At 40.0% G+C, this 16,662-nt stretch overlaps 1 protein-coding gene across 4 annotated transcripts in view; it reads left to right on the top strand.

Annotated features, from left to right (window-relative positions):
* Positions 1-16,662, top strand: part of LOC127000264 (FERM domain-containing protein 3-like) — a 78,930-nt gene that overhangs the window by 48,873 nt on the left and 13,395 nt on the right. For 2 of the 4 annotated variants that reach the window (XM_050863714.1, XM_050863713.1), the window contains exons 7-10: positions 3,022-3,110; positions 3,669-3,886; positions 10,492-10,629; positions 11,456-11,569. In XM_050863714.1, coding sequence (XP_050719671.1) covers positions 3,022-3,110; positions 3,669-3,886; positions 10,492-10,629; positions 11,456-11,569 — 559 coding nt within the window. Of the gene's footprint in view, positions 1-1,910; positions 1,983-3,021; positions 3,111-3,668; positions 3,887-10,491; positions 10,630-11,455; positions 11,570-16,662 lie in introns of those variants that run through there. The other 2 variants (XM_050863717.1, XM_050863716.1) reach the window with 2 other exon arrangements.

The raw sequence follows: 16,662 nt of genomic DNA, 5'->3' as shown, positions 1-16,662 counted from the left end.
AAGGCTGGAGGCTGCAGAAAGCTTAGCCTCAGACCTTACTATTATTTCCGATTGGGGCAAGAAGAACCTGGTGTCCTTCAACGCCTCAAAAACACAGTTTCTCCACCTATCCACTCTACACAATCTTCCAAACAACTATACCCTATTCTTTGACAACACCCAGCTATCACCTTCCTCAACACTAAACATCCTCGGTCTATCCTTAACTCAAAATCTCAACTGGAAACTTCATATCTCATCTCTTACTAAATCAGCTTCCTCTAGGCTGGGCGTTCTGTACCGTCTCCGCCAGTTCTTCTCCCCTGCACAGTTGCTGTCCATATACAGGGGCCTTGTCCGCCCTCGTATGGAGTATGCATCTCATGTGTGGGGGGGCTCCACTCACACAGCTCTTCTGGACAGAGTGGAGGCTAAGGCTCTTCGTCTCATCAGCTCTCCTCCTCATACTGATAGTCTTCTACCTCTTAAATTCCGCCACAATGTTGCCTCTCTTTCTATCTTCTATCGATATTTCCACGCTGACTGCTCTTCTGAACTTGCTAACTGCATGCCTCCCCCCCTCCCGCGGCCCCACTGCACTCGACTTTCTACTCATGCTCATCCCTATACTGTCCAAACCCCTTATGCAAGAGTTAACCAGCATCTTCACTCTTTCATCCCTCATGCTGGTAAACTCTGGAATAATCTTCCTTCATCTGTATTGAAATGTCTGGATTGTTCAATGTACGATAAAAAAAAAACATGCTATTGTAAAAAAATGTCAGCTGAAAGAAAAAAAAAGAAGCAAAGACAAAGTCCTAAAGTTTAAATCTGCATTTCCCTCAGTTCTCTTTGCAGCAGTATTTTTGTGAGGGAGATGCCTTCATATGTCCCCTTTGCCTAACAAAAAAAATACAGATTCACGTTTCCCACGTGACACTTTAATACATGATAATGGGAAATGTATGTGCAGTGAACATGTAGAACCAATATACAGAACTAACTGTCCTTAACCCTTTCGTTGCTAAACGCTCGCAGCGAGCACTAGCGCAACTTGCCAGTGGTGCTAAACGCTCGCTGCGAGCTCCAGTCGCACTCAAATTTCCCGCGTATGAGAGAGTTCCAACACTATTTCTCACCCCACAGCATTGCCAATTCAGTGGGTTTTCCATGAAATTTGGTGGAAAATCATATCAGCCTAGCGCGGAAAATCTACGGACAAGTAACTGGTGGATGTTGTTGTCCAATATAGCAGCATTTTTGCATAGCTTCACCTATCACATGACTGATATTTTGACCAAATAGTTGTAAATTTTGCAGTTGTTAATACTGCCCTGCCAGCACCCCATCAAGAGATCTACTCAGTAGTTGCCTTACGGCTGACCGTCGCACACGCACAAATGTACATCTTCACGGGCAACACCCCCTGAACGTGCCTGTATGTTCGCAGGAGAGGCTTACATAACCGAATCTTATAGATCTTGGCCCCCTCTTTCCAATGGTGTTTTTGATTTTAACATGTATTTTTTTCCTGAAAGCCAGAAGGTGTGTGGTGACAATTGAAGTTTTCAGTGGATGAAGTGCTTTTGGAAAGGTGGTTGATAAGTTTCTTCTTGTAGAAAAGTAGTCTAACAATTGTAGTAATGGATCTGATTTAATTAAATTTAGATTTAATGAAAACATTGTTGAGAATTGGTCCTTAAATAGAACGGTGGAAAAGTGAAATGGCCTCAAGTGTCCTGTGGTAAGGGCAACTATGAGAAAGTATTTTTCTTGAACCGTTTCTCATCGGAGGTCATTTAACCACTGGCTGTGTATACAAAAATGGGGACGGATTGTTTAGATGTGAAAATATATAGGACAATCAGGACCTTATTAGTACTTTTCAGCTTACCCTTAAATTTTACTTAGTTTCTCTTAAACTTTTTTAGGTAAGCAATTTGACATCCTTTGCTGATGATACTTGGTGCTTTGCATGCCTCACCTAGGATGCAAGAACAAAGGTAAGTCACCATTCATATTTGATGATCTGATGCTACTTAATTTTAAAGAAACTGTAGTGAAACTGTGGCATTTTTAACCCTCAAAGCGCGGGCTTATTTTTCTGTGCCTGTCCTCCCACGCGGGCATATTCAGGCAAAAACATACCTCACTTCAACCTTTCATACCTTCACTTCTACTTAACTCACGTAACTGAATGAAGTACCATTGTAAAGTACACACCCTTAACTGTTTATTGACGTTAGGTTGAAGACTATATGACTTTTGATAGAACGCGTATGGAATATTGAAGTAGGATCACTGAGAGAACATTTTTATAGACAGTTTTCCACCCCGAGTGGACATCCCTTCCATGATTTAGTAATAAGAAGCATAACTTTTATACAGTTTATGTGAACCACCCCAAAATAACTTAACTTCTAGACCTACTTGATACCCTTGATGGGTATTGAGGTCAAAGGGCCCCCATCTTGTGGATGAAATTCACTGGAAGGTAAGAAGAGGTGGGATGTCTAGCGGACATCTTTTCAAAGCTTACACAAGTAATACACTGACTAATAATTAGTCAAGAGAGCATGGTTGGGTATTGTTTGAAAGAAAACGACACGCTTACCCTACTTCAGCATAAACAAAATAAATTTGACAGTGCGCTTAGTCAAAAAATGCCTTGTCGACTATTGTCGACACCCGCGGTTTGAGCCCAGGCACCGGCTGTCGACTACTGGCGACACCCGTGCTTTAAGGGTTAAAGAAATTACCGCAAATATTTCAAAGCCTCCTTCAGCCTTTATCCCTTTACACCTTGCTTTTCAGAATAAAACCCTTCTTTCTAATTCACTATTTATCATTGTGAATATTTATTTTGGTAATCATATGTACTTGCTATTTATCCCTACTGTGAGAAAGCAAATGTAACTTATAATGCACACCGCCTTCCATCCACCAAATAAGTTTTCAAAGGATGAAAGACTCTAGCAGCAGGAACAACTGTTGAACCAAGCAGCTGCCTCACTGGAGATGCTAATGACAAACATTTTTCAGAAAAAGCACACAGTAGGCTTCAAATGCCCTACAGCTTCAGCCTGCAGACACCTCTGGAGATGTGCTGTTGAGCAAAGACTGTTTTACACGTAAGTGTAGAAGGCTTTATTCCTTGTATATGAGATGTCTTATTTTCACAAGGTACCAGATCCTGAAAGTGGTGGGACTGAGTGTTCTAGCAAGCTAGGTGGAAGGTTGGTTGCAAGTCAGTCGAAATTCCCATTTTCTACACCACCTAACACTTTCATTTGGCACTAGAAGTGCATTCTCCAGTCTCAAAGGTTGGTTACCTGTCACCAACAACAGTTAGTTGCTTATTTTGTTTATGGCTAGGGGGAATAGGCAACAGTATATCAATAATTATTCAAGGTATTTTGAAAGCAACAAGGAATAATTTAAAGTATTTTAAAGGTTGCAATACTTTACATGAATTATCTCCATTATTTCTGTTGCTTGGTACCTCATGGAACTTGTCACCTCACATACAGTTTTCAGTAATTTTCCAAATATTGACAATTAGTGAAAATTGACATTTCTTGAATCACAAAAATGTCAGGGATTGGCCTCACAAAGTTCATATGTTCTGTCTTGAATAGATATTGGAACCACTGATAAATATCATATTTTACTCTCTCACTGTTTTCCAGACTAGAAAACTCCAACAAACAAGGGGTAGTGGTGACTGGGGGATCTTTTTTCTCGCGGGGCTCTCGCTTCCGCTATGCCGGGAAATGTGAAAAGGAAGTTGTTGAGGAAAGCTCTAGCATCTTGCGAGAGCCTCCTACAGTGAACAGGGTGTCACTAAAGAACATTGGAAGATCCACCTCCCTTCCCACCACGCCAGCTGACTCTGATACTTATGATGGTAGTAGACCTTTCCTTATATTTAGTTATCCCCAGAAGCTCCACTCTATACTACTTAGACTGAATCCATTCCAAAAATATTCATTCACTACAAATGTATATAAATCACTTCCAGATTAACATTAGGGTAAGTTTTAAGTTTTTGCATTCTAGGATAAAATACAATTTGCAGAGCTGAAACATCAAATTGTACATTTATTGTCACAACTTGTCCATGGGACATGTACAGTGCATGTCATAAAAGTATGTTGGGCACACAACCCACCATTACTTCAAGACAAAAAACTAAACCCCACTTGTATTTATGTTTGCTTAATGCATTATGCCACCTGTTGGCCATCAGAGTGATCTTAAGAGCTCCAGCTCACACCCAGTACACACCCTCATTACTTTTGTAGCTTGCATAATGAGTGGATACCTGTCTTGTTAGTTAGCCCCTCTCCTCCCTGGGGGGCTAGTTATTCTGGCTTTGGAACCTCTACACAGTTATTATGGGTAGAAATGTCTAATGCCTGAAAACATAGCAGGCACAATTTGACTACATAAGGTTGGGCACGTGGAGTGCAGCACAGCAATCAAGAACATGTGCAGTGGAAATGAGTTATATAAGAGGTTTATGTGGTGTTTCAGGATGGGATGAAGAAAGTAATGAAAGTGTGCATGAGAGGTTTGGTGTGGATGTGACAGCAAAAAGGGTTGATTTAGGAGTGATCGAATGGGTGAAGCATGGTGCGCTGAGATAGTTTGGACAATTGATGAGAATGAAGGAGAATGAATTTGTGAAGAGTGTATGAGGTAAGATTGAGGGAGGGAGTGTCAGAGGAAGACCACCTGTGAAGTGAATCAATAGGGTGAGCACGGGAGTTGGAACAGTAAGATTGAGTGTGCTGAGAGGGAGTGCCAGAATAGAAAGAGAGTGAGACTGTTTTGCCATGGCCACCCCCTGGAGGGAAGTTCCTTTGAGGGAACAGGGTTTTGGAGATATAGATTGCTAGATATGTTTCACACTAAATGCAGTATCAGTATCTTTACCCATGAGGTCAAATATTTGTCTGAGGGCTGCTACACTGTTCTTGGCTAAAATATTGGATGTTGGGGAAAGAGCTGCACCTCAAAGGTTACCACAAGTATTGTCTGTGGTAGCCAAGTCTTATCCTGCCTTCATGAGGTGGCCATCAGCATGCCACAATACTTTTATGATCATATTTTTATAGTTTGCTATGTTTTATTTTTATATTGCAGAAACTGCTAGTACTTTGTTCTTTTTATGGTGGTTTTGCTCTAAGGTAGCATGGACATATGGTTTAAGGTAGCATGGACATATTGACTTTGTGGAGAGTTTGATTCATTTTGTTTTCTGTACTTGTGATGTGGCATGGCATTTCCTCTCATTCAGTGGTCTTTGCCAATGATATGTCTTTATTCTGCCCTATTTCTGATTCTCAAACTAGGTCTCTTTTGGTACTCTATTGACTGTGGATCTTTGATTTTTCTTGATGTCACCATTGGGGCGTGAATTTAAGGGAGGCGACTACAGGGTACTTTTTGACGAATATATTTAAAATTGGACGAGTACATGTTTTTCGCTCAGCGTGGCCAGGAATCCCTAAATTACCATGTGGTGAGGTTTGTTTTCGTAAAATTAAAACCCCTTCCCCCTGGGGGGGCTTTTGCGTCATAGTCGGACATGCGCATCATAAGACACTCGTCAACATATGCTGTATCATTCGTATATACATAAAAATTGCATTAGAATATTTTATTTCTTCGTAAATTTTGTCATCTGTCATCCTCTCTTCGCGCGGAGAGGCAGGGGAGAAAGAGAGGTGCCAAGCGAGACACAGACAGGAAGAGTATGTCGTACTTTTCTCTCCTCTCCAGCCAAAAAAAACTCCTTACAAATGATGTACAAGCACAAGGCAACCAGAAAAAGAGTCACCAACATCAAGAGGGCTTATGGAGCGGTCAAACCTCAGAAAACAAGCAAGAGAGTAGCGTAGAAGCAAGGCACTCCCGCGGCACTCGCGCTACGTGGGAGTGCCGCAGGCCCAGATGCCTGATCATTCTCCAGTAAGTCAACAAGATATACACAATAATATGTGAAAATTTCATGCCAGTCAAATAAATGCAAATGGCAAGACAGGAATGAAATGTAAAAAAAATCTTTAGGAGCCAATATCTCGAAAATTAGTTTTTTAAACTTAAAATAATTTCACAAAATCGGTAAAAAGTCAGATCAACTTTTGTTAGGTATCAGTTGAAACTACAACTAAAGGGCAATTTTTTGTTGAAAATAGATTTTCAATAATGTCAAAAGAAAACAGGACACAGAGAGGAGAAAATAATAATTGACAAAAGATTGTAATTTTTTTTTCTTCGAAGACAAAACAAAAAATCAAAAAGTTACTTCCAACAAAATGTAGATAGGTCAACAAAGTTTCAATGGTATTTTTTTCAAACTGATTAACTATAAAATAAAGCCTGTGAAACAAAAAAATGAAAAATACGCTTTGTTCGAGTCTCTCCTTAACTTCACCCGAATTTGATGAAATTCACAGAACAACATACCTTTACAGTAACAAACAACATACTATGATTTAAAAGCTATTGGACGTACCATATGCGCAGGAGAACCCCCCTTAGTCGCCCCCCTTAAATCCTGCCAAGTAACAGTAGTATCATTTTAATTCATGCAAGGCCTGCCAGTCCACTGTGTCCTGACATCTTAAAAGACAGCCAAGTAATCCACTCTTGTAACTTTAAAATTATCTTGGCTAACATTAGATTCAGAATTAACCATTGAAAATCACATTATGAAAACTGCTTCTCTAATATCCCAGAAAGCTGGTTTTGTAAGGAAATGCAGGTCAAATTTTAATGTTGATAATATGTATTATAAAATATTTTGTCCCCTCATTTTACCCTTGATGAGTACTGTGGTCCAGTTTGAATGTCGGCAGCTCCATCTCTTCACAAACTTTTAGATTGTTCTTATAGCTTAATAAGTTTCTGATACCTAACCTCAACATGCAACTTTGGCATTGTCAAATGGTTGGTGCTTTGACCTTGTTTTTTTAAGATTGTTAATAATAGTCAGCACTCTCCACATTATGCTACCATTTCAATATCACACTATTGGTTGTACATGCCATAGTTAACAATTCATCAAGCGTGCTTTTCAACCAATCTTTTGCACATCTAACCAATTTTTCCATTCATTTATCTCAATTTGATTTAAAAATGGAATGCACTTCTAGATGACATTGTTTTTCTTGTTAACATTGATAAGTTTAAAGCAAAAGTAAACACCTACCTGCTAACTCAATAGGCATTTTTTTTTGTTTCCCTTCCCTCTTTTTATTTTTACTTTAGTCACTTTTTTCATAATCATCTCTGCTCATAGAGGGGACTGTTTGGGGGTATATCAAATTTTTATATTTCCTTGATCCCCTTTCATACATTCCAGTAATAATAAAACATATGTAAGGGAAGGGCTGAGAGAGAGTTAGTCAGGGGAGACTATCAGCAAAATAGATCAACAGTCGATGATTATTGGAGAGAGAGAGAGAGAGAGAGAGAGAGAGAGAGAGATGAAGGCTAAACTTGTCTTGAGAACTGTCATTTCTGTGGCTTTGGCTACATTTGCATGGACGCGCCTCTGTAGTCTAGTGGTTGGCACGCCTAGCTACAACTCTGCGGGCCTGGGATCGAAACCCAACCTGGGCAGTCAGCCCACAGTCTACCCAGTTGTTCATCTTCCCTTTCATGCTGGTTGATGAATGGGTACCTGGGAAACCTAGGGAAGGTAAAGGGTGGTAACCCAGATGTTGTACTGTCCCTCTGTCTCAAGGTAATGGGTTTTCACCTACCACAGGCTCAAGGCCCAATGTAACTGAGATGAGTATCAGAGGTGGGCAAGTGCGGTACTTAGTGTGGTAGTGTGGTAGTACTGCATCACAAAAAAGTACCGCACTACTGCAAAATTTCTGAAAATACAGCACTACCTCAGACCACACTAAAAAATCCTACGGTAGTTTTTTGCGGTACTTTGAAAACTATCGAGACAACATTTGCAGCGTGGCATGCTCACAGATTTTATTTATTTATTTTACAGTAAATCGGACTCAATCAGTCAATCAGTATAAGTCATCAGAATCAGTGATTCAATCATTCTGACTTTTCAGTTATTGTTCAAAATTAAATACTAAATAGACTGACTAAACTACTACAATGCAAGTCTTCTTTAACCTGCGCGGTGCTGGCCATTTCAACCCCAGACCTGTCTGTCGTGCCGGACGATTTTTCATCGTACTATTTTAAACATGTTTCCTTTGTTTGGGTAGCCAGGATGGGCACTGAAGTTTTTTTATTTTGACTACCGCTACCGCAGTGCCGCACACCGCGTACCGCACTGGGAAAGAAAAAAATAGGACCACACTAATGCAACCGCACTACTCCGGAAAAAGTACTGCACTACCGCAACTGCACTACTGATTTTTCAGTACCGCTCCCACCTCTGATGAGCACTAAGGGCACATGGAGTTTTAGAGTTGAGTCTGTTTATACCATTTTCATCTATGAAGTACCTTACTCAGTTCCTCACAGAATGGTCACTTACCCATACTCAATGATTCCCTTTATTAGGTGCCCAACTTTATGTAGGGTTATTGTCTCTGCCATAATTTGAGGCATCAAAAACATAAATTTTATTCATAATAACTGTGGCACATTTCCCCAAGCCAGAGAAACTTGTTATTAAGGTGAGGAAGTGCTCAAAACCAAGACATATCCACACACCATTCAGGCTACATTAACACTGAGGGTATGTTGGCTGGGTGTAAACTGGAGCACTTGACTCAGAACTCTAACGGCCAGTGGCTGGCAAAATCCATAAGGCAAATAAACAAACATAAATACAGGCAAGGTATTATTTTTTGTCATTTAGGAATACTAAATTAAGTGCCTGGCTTACTTTTTGACATATGTAGTGCATCAAAAAAAGTGAGATGACCAACATGACAGCAAAGTAGTGACAACCTTATTCGTAGTAACATGCAGGCCAGGAAGAGTGTGGTTGAAGACACTTTAACCGTGTCTGCTCATTGGTGCTTGAAGACATTTACAGATATAGCCAAGTACTGTACTTGTAATGCATTTCTGCTGAATGTATTTCAAGGCCAGTTTCAGAGCTGCCTGTGTCCACTTGTTCATAGAATGGTGTAAAAGTTCAATAGCCTGTCTTGTTTGGTTAGTAATATTTATTTAGCACATTACGAACACCACTGTAAAATATAGAAAGATTAGACAACAATGATGCTATTAGTGAAGGTTTACTTTTGCCTCGAGTATATATCAGTGCAGGTTCAGGCCTACTGGAGGATGCGGACACATTCTTCTGCAATATGGTTTCAATACTTTTCAGAACTTAAGTAATTGTTGACCTTAAATATTTCCTGAATCTTTTCTCCTTGAATTCCTGTGTGAAATTCAATATGAACTTCATTTTAGTCATTAACATACTTTGTTCAGGGCTTTAAAATTACACGTATTATATTTTATTGCATGTCTCAAAAGTAGTTATTTCCATCAATTACACAACAAAGCTGCATTTCTTTTTCTTCCTAAAAAATCCTACACCTGTTCACTCAAGCCAGAGCCATACTTTGATGCCATCCTGTTGTGCCTTATGCACCTCAAAGTTTATAATAAAATTCCTGTTACCAAAAGGTTGTTTTGATTGCCTTCACTCTCACTTTCTCTAAGTGCACAGAAGTGTTGCTGTCTGATTCTCGTTAAAGTTTCACACAAACTTGAATTTATACCTGTTGTCAGTTCACAGCATTTCTTCAGCCAGTTTCTGCACTACACTGTTCATACAAGTGAGAATCATATTTACCACAAAGTGAATTTTTGTACATGATCCATACATGTGACAGCTGTGTTTCTCCTCTGTTCACAGTATTATACTAATTGGTACCATACACTGTGTAGCTAATCTTTCTGTATTCCATTTTCCTTAGAGTTGACAGCATTAGTTATGTCATTAACACTATATAATGTTGACAAGTTTTTGTAGATGTTTTGGAAGTTCTTGTATGATAAGCAGCATTACCTCGATTTGACAGACTCAAAAAATCCAGAATTGGGGAAAAGTAAACAAAATTGTAGACACACTCAGGAAATTAGTAGTTGTCTATATTCACAGTGCACTTATGTCTGTATTTGCCAGTTGGCAGATGTACATGTCACCTATTTACCTCCTTTATTTATTAATTCATTTCTGTTATACATGGTCACTTTATGCCTATTTTCAGTTTTACAGTTTTTATAAAGTACATTCTTGTTCCTGTCTTCCACTTATTACATTTCATTTACCACATACAATTAACTACACTGGGTGATTTTGTGTTCTTTAAGTTACCTAGGGGAAATTGATTCCTGCCAATTTGGGGCATGTCTTCCCTCATTTAGTCAGAAAAATCGAGGTATTACTGTACAGATAATTATAATGTGTATGAATTACTCAGTAGCAAGACATTAGTTTTATAGTGTATGCATTCTTAAGACATGCAATATAACTTGGCAAATGCTTTTGCTTCGCTTCAGCTGTAATCAGTCGTGTACACCGGCCTCTGCCGTACATAGACCGAAGCAGTAGTTTGGATGAGGATGTGTTGTGTGGAGCTGACACAGGGTCTCAGGACTCCACCGAGGGACTCAACCACATTAATGGGGGCTGTGGAGGTGAGACTCTCGTACCCACGCTATTATTTCCTCACTGGAACTCATTTACTGATCCACAACCATAATATTTTTCTTTTCATTATTGGCGACTATAAATAAGGATGGCTGCTATGTCAGTAAGGTTATGAAAAGTTGTGGACAAATACTGTGATTCATCTTATTATACATTGTTGTGACTGATTTTTCTCCTCACTGGAATCTACTGACAGATTAATGTCCCTCTGGTAATTTTCTTTTCATTGTTGTGACTGCAGTGATAAGAATAAGTGCCATGTCAGTCTGGTTATGAACAGATGGTGAAAAACATTTACGTCTAACTCTCTTAAGCTTAGTCCCTTTTTTTTCTCCTCATTGGAATCCACTAACAGATCTACTTTCACTGGTATTTTTTTTTTAATTTGACTGCAACAATAAGGATGGCTGCTCTGTTTGTAAAGTTATGTACAGTTTGGACAAAGATGTTATTCCACCTTATCCTGAACTCATTTATGATTTTCTACTTCACTGGTATTCACTGGCAAAGCTTCTTTCACTGATCTTTTTATTTTTTGTTTTTGGCGATTAAAAATAAGAAGGGTAGCTGCAATGTTCATAAAGTTATTTACAGTTGCAGGCAAAAACACTGATCACTATTATTGATATTATTCTAAACTCATCATGACTACTTCTTAATATATGTCCATTTTACGCCAAAATATTGTAGAAGCTTGGTATCTATTCTAACTTGCCATTATTGTCAAGATTCTACTGTACACGAATACTTCATATTTCCTAATTACTGTCATTTTAATGATGTATTTTTATTTATTTATTTATTTATTTTAAGGACCTGGAGCTGCATACTGTCCAGAGTCCACACTGCCACCACTCTCCCTCCTTGAACCCCTACTCGAGGCACAAGAAAACAAGTCTCGGTCGTCCTCTATCCTGGACTCAAGTTGTAAGTTGCTCCTCTTTGCACTGCTGCTGAGGTTATGAGCTTGAACAAAAAATAGTGTAGGACTGGCTATGCTTGTTACATTTTGCCTTATATAGTGCAACACAGTCTTTAGAATTAATATATGTAAAAGATTCTACCTAGAAGTAATAGACAACATTTTTTAAGTGATGGTTTTGTTCCAATGGGTGGCTCGTAACTTGAGTGATGTTTTATGCCAGTGGCTGTGGCTGCAGATTAGTACTGTGTTGAGCTATGTTAGCAGGGCATTGAGGCAGGATCTCTAGGGCCATCGCATAGGGCTTGCAGTTACAATTAGTGTGCATCCACACTTTGACTAGAATGCCAAGAGACTGTGCAGGCAGTAGTGCAAGCTTGCATTTGTTGCATTTTGGAAGACTGCTTTTCATAGGATAACATTTTCTTCATTTTGAACAAATATGCTTTCATTATGCTAGAAAGTGCAGTCACGTATGAACTTTCTTGTCTAACTCAATATAATTTTGGAGAATGTATTGAAAGATTATTTGTTGCACTTCCATAACATCAAAACAGCCAGTATTACTTACGAATTCAATTGTTTGGTTTCAAATTTGATGATGGACACATTGTATTGACAGAATTCATCATTGAAAACTTGTAATCATGAATGGTCTCTCTTGCATCATATTCTAACCTAGATGGTAGTTGTAGACTTTAACAGTTTATTGCATATATTATTTGCTCGAAGGTAATAGGTTGAACACATCTGCTATCTTGAAAACTGTACCTTGATCTGTTTTTGTACCAGTGTGCTGACCTATATTGGGCAGAATCATTGAATCAATAGTGTACTGTGTGGAAATATTTTCATAGCATATTTATCTGTCTTCCCTTGTTGAGAACTTATAAGCTCTATGAAGATGTTAAGTCATGAAAAAAGGACCTGCTCATTTTACTTTGATTGTGGGGGATTTTAATGCAAAAGTAGGAAAAAATTCCTTGGGTGAAACTGCAGTTGGAAATCACACCATAGAATCACAAAATAAAAGGGAAATAATAAATGCATTCTTTGACAATATGGAGTGCTGAAAATGGATATGGAAATCTCCCTCCCTCTGGACTAAATAATAATAGACTATGTATTATTAACCCCTAAAGGGTGGGAATGTAATGTGAAATCGGCTCCCCCTGTACAGCAGTGTTCTGACGTTTTCCCGAAAATTGCTCACAATTAATTATCAATTTCACAGCTCTGCCTGAGCCAATAGCTTAAAATTTATGAGCATTCCCTTTATCCACCCTTCCTCGTCAAACTGCCAGAAACCCGAAGTCTCTATGTCATGTGGTGTTTCTGTGGTGAAGTGCAGTAACTTTTACCTCGCAGCAGGCCTGTGTTCGGAGTGCTGTGTAGGTTGTCGCTGGCATGGTGTAGCTAGCGGCCCTCCCCCTCCCCGCACTCGACCTCGCTACAAACCCCTTTCATTACCCTCATATTCTTAACTTGATAACTCTGAAGGGTGATAGGATGCATCCTCAGGGGCCTGAGTATTACTTCCACCATCACCGTAATGAGATAGCTCAGCCTTCCTAATTAGACAAGGGGCTGGAGTTCAGTGCTGTTGCCGTCACTGTCTTCACCACTAACACCACTTTCACGACTTGAAAAAGTCACTTTCAGCTCTCTCCCAGTGCACTCACACAGAGCTCTATTGGGAGCAAGAGGAGGCTTATGAGGAGTCGAGGTCACTGGCTGTGGACACACAGGCGTGGAATCAGATGAAGATCCAAAAAACTCTCATCCTGCCATTGTTACAGTCACAGAAACACTGAGAATGGCACAGAGGAGTTGTGTGGTAGCCTAGGAATCATGTTGACCCATAAATCCCCACACAAACTTCAAAATTATGGCGGAAAGAGGCAAACCGGAAAAAAAACATCACCCCCCTTCAACCTGGCAACCGAAAAAACCTGTCACCTGCCCTTTAGGGGTTAAACAGGTGGGATGTGATGACAAATGTAACTTTCCTCAACGAAGTAAATGTTGGTAGTCACCATGGAAGTGCAAGGTAAGATAAACCTGAGGAGAGGAAGGAATATCTTGGTAAGAAACCCACTTGTGAATTCAGTAATCATCCAAAGCAGATATGCAGCTCTTAGCAAAGAAAATCTTGACACTGGAGAAATTTATGAAAACTTTACTAAAATTATGAAAGCATTTGCACTTGAAGCACAGTGGTTAGTAAGTTTTGCAACACCTCATTTCAGAAATCTATGTTTTGCTGTAACCACAATTTGTATCATGACTCGAGTCATTCCAAAATATCAGTTTTGTGCAAAGAAAAACTGTGGTATATTGGTGTGAAAGTCAAACCATGACATTTTGTGGTTGCTGTGAAACATGGATTTAAAAAAAAAAAAAAAAAAAAAAAAGTGAACTCGGTGCACTGTTGTACTTCAAGTTCAGCTTCTTTGAGAATTTTAGTGAAATTTTCATTAATTGATTTCCATCATCTTGAATGAGGCTGTAATCCTCCCCATGATACCCAGTTACATCTATAATTGATTGATAAGACTACACTGCAGCTTTACTCTCATGCAGTTGTCATGTTTGCCTACAGTCTTCCTGACCTTATTTTAAGATCCTGGGTGCATATTCTTGGGTTTCTTTGAGAATTTCAACAGGAGTAAACTAGAGCCAATCAGCAGGAACTTCTTCCTGTCTTCCCAATTCTGTCTTAACTCTGGAAAGAATTTTAATAAGCTATTGATGTTGATTGAAATAACACTGTCGACACAAATTTCATGAGAAGTAAGCAATGCGAAATACATTGCACCACGCTCATAGGTTCCATTGGAACTGTTTAAAAACAGCAATTACTTTCAATCCTGGTGCCATTCTTTTATTAAGCAGTAGTTTATTTTATTTTTAGTGGTGGACTGAAAGAGGATATGGGTCTCATAGTGTGTTTTCAGTGGTGGACTGAAAGAGGATATGGGTCTCATAGTGTGTTTTCAGTGGTGGACTGAAAGAGGATATGGGTCTCATAGTGTGTTTTCAGTGGTGGACTGAAAGAGGATATGGGTCTCATAGTGTGTTTTCAGTGGTGGACTGAAAGAGGACATGGGTCTCATAGTGTGTTTTCAGTGGTGGACTGAAAGAGGATATGGGTCTCATAGTGTTGAGATCCACAAATAGCAATGAGGTTTGCACTAAGAAGGTGAATGTGTAACTTGAAATTCTCAGAGTAACTCTGTCACTCTTCATGGATTTCAACACTGTGAAGCTTGCCATCTTCTTAACAATTCAAAAAGTCTTCTATTTATAATGAACGACCACTTCATTGCAGCTTAGAAGAATGGCTGCTGGACTGAAGGTTGAGGCATGAAGATGACTTCAATCCTTATATTGCCAATACTTCTTGAAATGAAATCAAACATACTATTTGCATAATTCCTAGGCTGAATTCACTGGTTCCTTGGATGGAGATCTGAGCTTACTAAGGTACCTGATTTCTCAATGACCTGCTTAAGGGAGGGTTGCTTAGAGCAATTATATAAGGGGTAATTCTTCCTTCTCTCAGAATGCTACACTTCCTACAATGAATTCCACTTGTCACTTCCTCAACTAGTCATTTAACCTTGGGAAAATATAGAAAGTTTTGTTGATCAAGAAATTGTCAGTGGGCAAGGCCATTATTGGGCCAGGACAACTTGCATCATGGACACTACGTAGAGTTAGTTTCCAGAAGGAATAAGTGTTAATACGTATATAGATAGAAATCATAACTGCACCCTTCCCCCTGCTATCACGCCTTCTGCTATTGACATTCACTGCTATCATGCACACCCTGAAAGCTGCCATCCTCATGCCATCACGCACCTGAAAAGCGCTATCACCCATCCAAAACACGGGGCGGTTTCAGTTCACTTATAAGCCACACAACTCCTGGCAGGTAGGGGGGATCCAAACCAAACAGTCGATCAGCTGAGTGCAACAAAAATGGCTACCAACAGCAACAGCTCCTTCACAATATTCCCTCAGCAGCTATTATAGGTGATCATTTGCCAGAAACAGCAATCCTATACAGTACCCTCTCGAGTTTCGCACTCGCTTCGTTCCGAAGGTATAGCGCTTAACTCGAGGATCGTGAAACTCAAGGTATTGAAAACACTGAAAAAGCGCTTATCTGTTCTGACCCATGGAGATTTATTTATTTATTTTTATTTTTTATTTTTATTTTTTATTTGGGCTATGGCGCCGGTAGACTATCCATCTGGGCCTGATGGTCAGCCCCGAGCCTGTCATGGCACAGGCAACTGTTTATAGTGGCGCTACTATAAGTGGCTCATGCTGCCCCCCGGAGCTCACTTTTTTTCCTTCTTTACTGTATCCCTTGTTATCTCAAAATACGTACCTTGGAAAAAGGAAGAAAACAGGAAGAGAGAACAGGTCGTTTTAAAGCCACAGATGAAGCCTTACAATTGGCTGAGCTCTGAAAACACGCTTGTGATTCGCTGGGAGTCTGATGACGTCATCACCGGCGCTCACCCGGCCAGCGGCCTCACTGCCTTGGGGCAGTGTCACACTGGCCGTTTACCTCTAACCGTTGTGGCTACTGGCAACACCCATGCGCCCATCCGGGAGCGAGTTGTCGGTTGTCCGTAACCTGGTGTCACACTGGGCCTTTTTCTTCCCACCGCGTTGGTGGCAGCTTGGGCATCACACACGGCCAAGGTCGGTTGCCCGTATCCACATCCACAACGTAAACAGAGCACTTGCCCTGTATCGACATAGTGGCGTCTGCTAAAGTAAGGGATGTTGCTATTACCCAAATTATGGACTTGTTGCTGCAGTTAAATGGCAGGAAGAAGCTGTTGTGGGTGTGGCGTGTCTGTGGTTCCTCCGTGCCAGTTCTCATTGTCACCATTGCGCGTGAGAGGCCAACCCACCCATCTAGACTCCGACCACATAAACACGTGGATCGAGTAACAACAAAGACACACACACACACACACACACACACACACACACACACACACACACACACACTTATTAAGTGGCTGGAGGACTTCCTAACTAACAGGGAAATGAGGACAATAATCAAGGACAAGGT

This window comes from Eriocheir sinensis, chromosome 18 (genome assembly GCF_024679095.1).
Source record: "Eriocheir sinensis breed Jianghai 21 chromosome 18, ASM2467909v1, whole genome shotgun sequence".
Classification (NCBI taxonomy): Eukaryota; Metazoa; Arthropoda; class Malacostraca; order Decapoda; family Varunidae; genus Eriocheir; species Eriocheir sinensis.
Note: the sequence above shows the minus strand (reverse complement) of the source record. Positions and strands in the feature narration are given on the sequence as shown.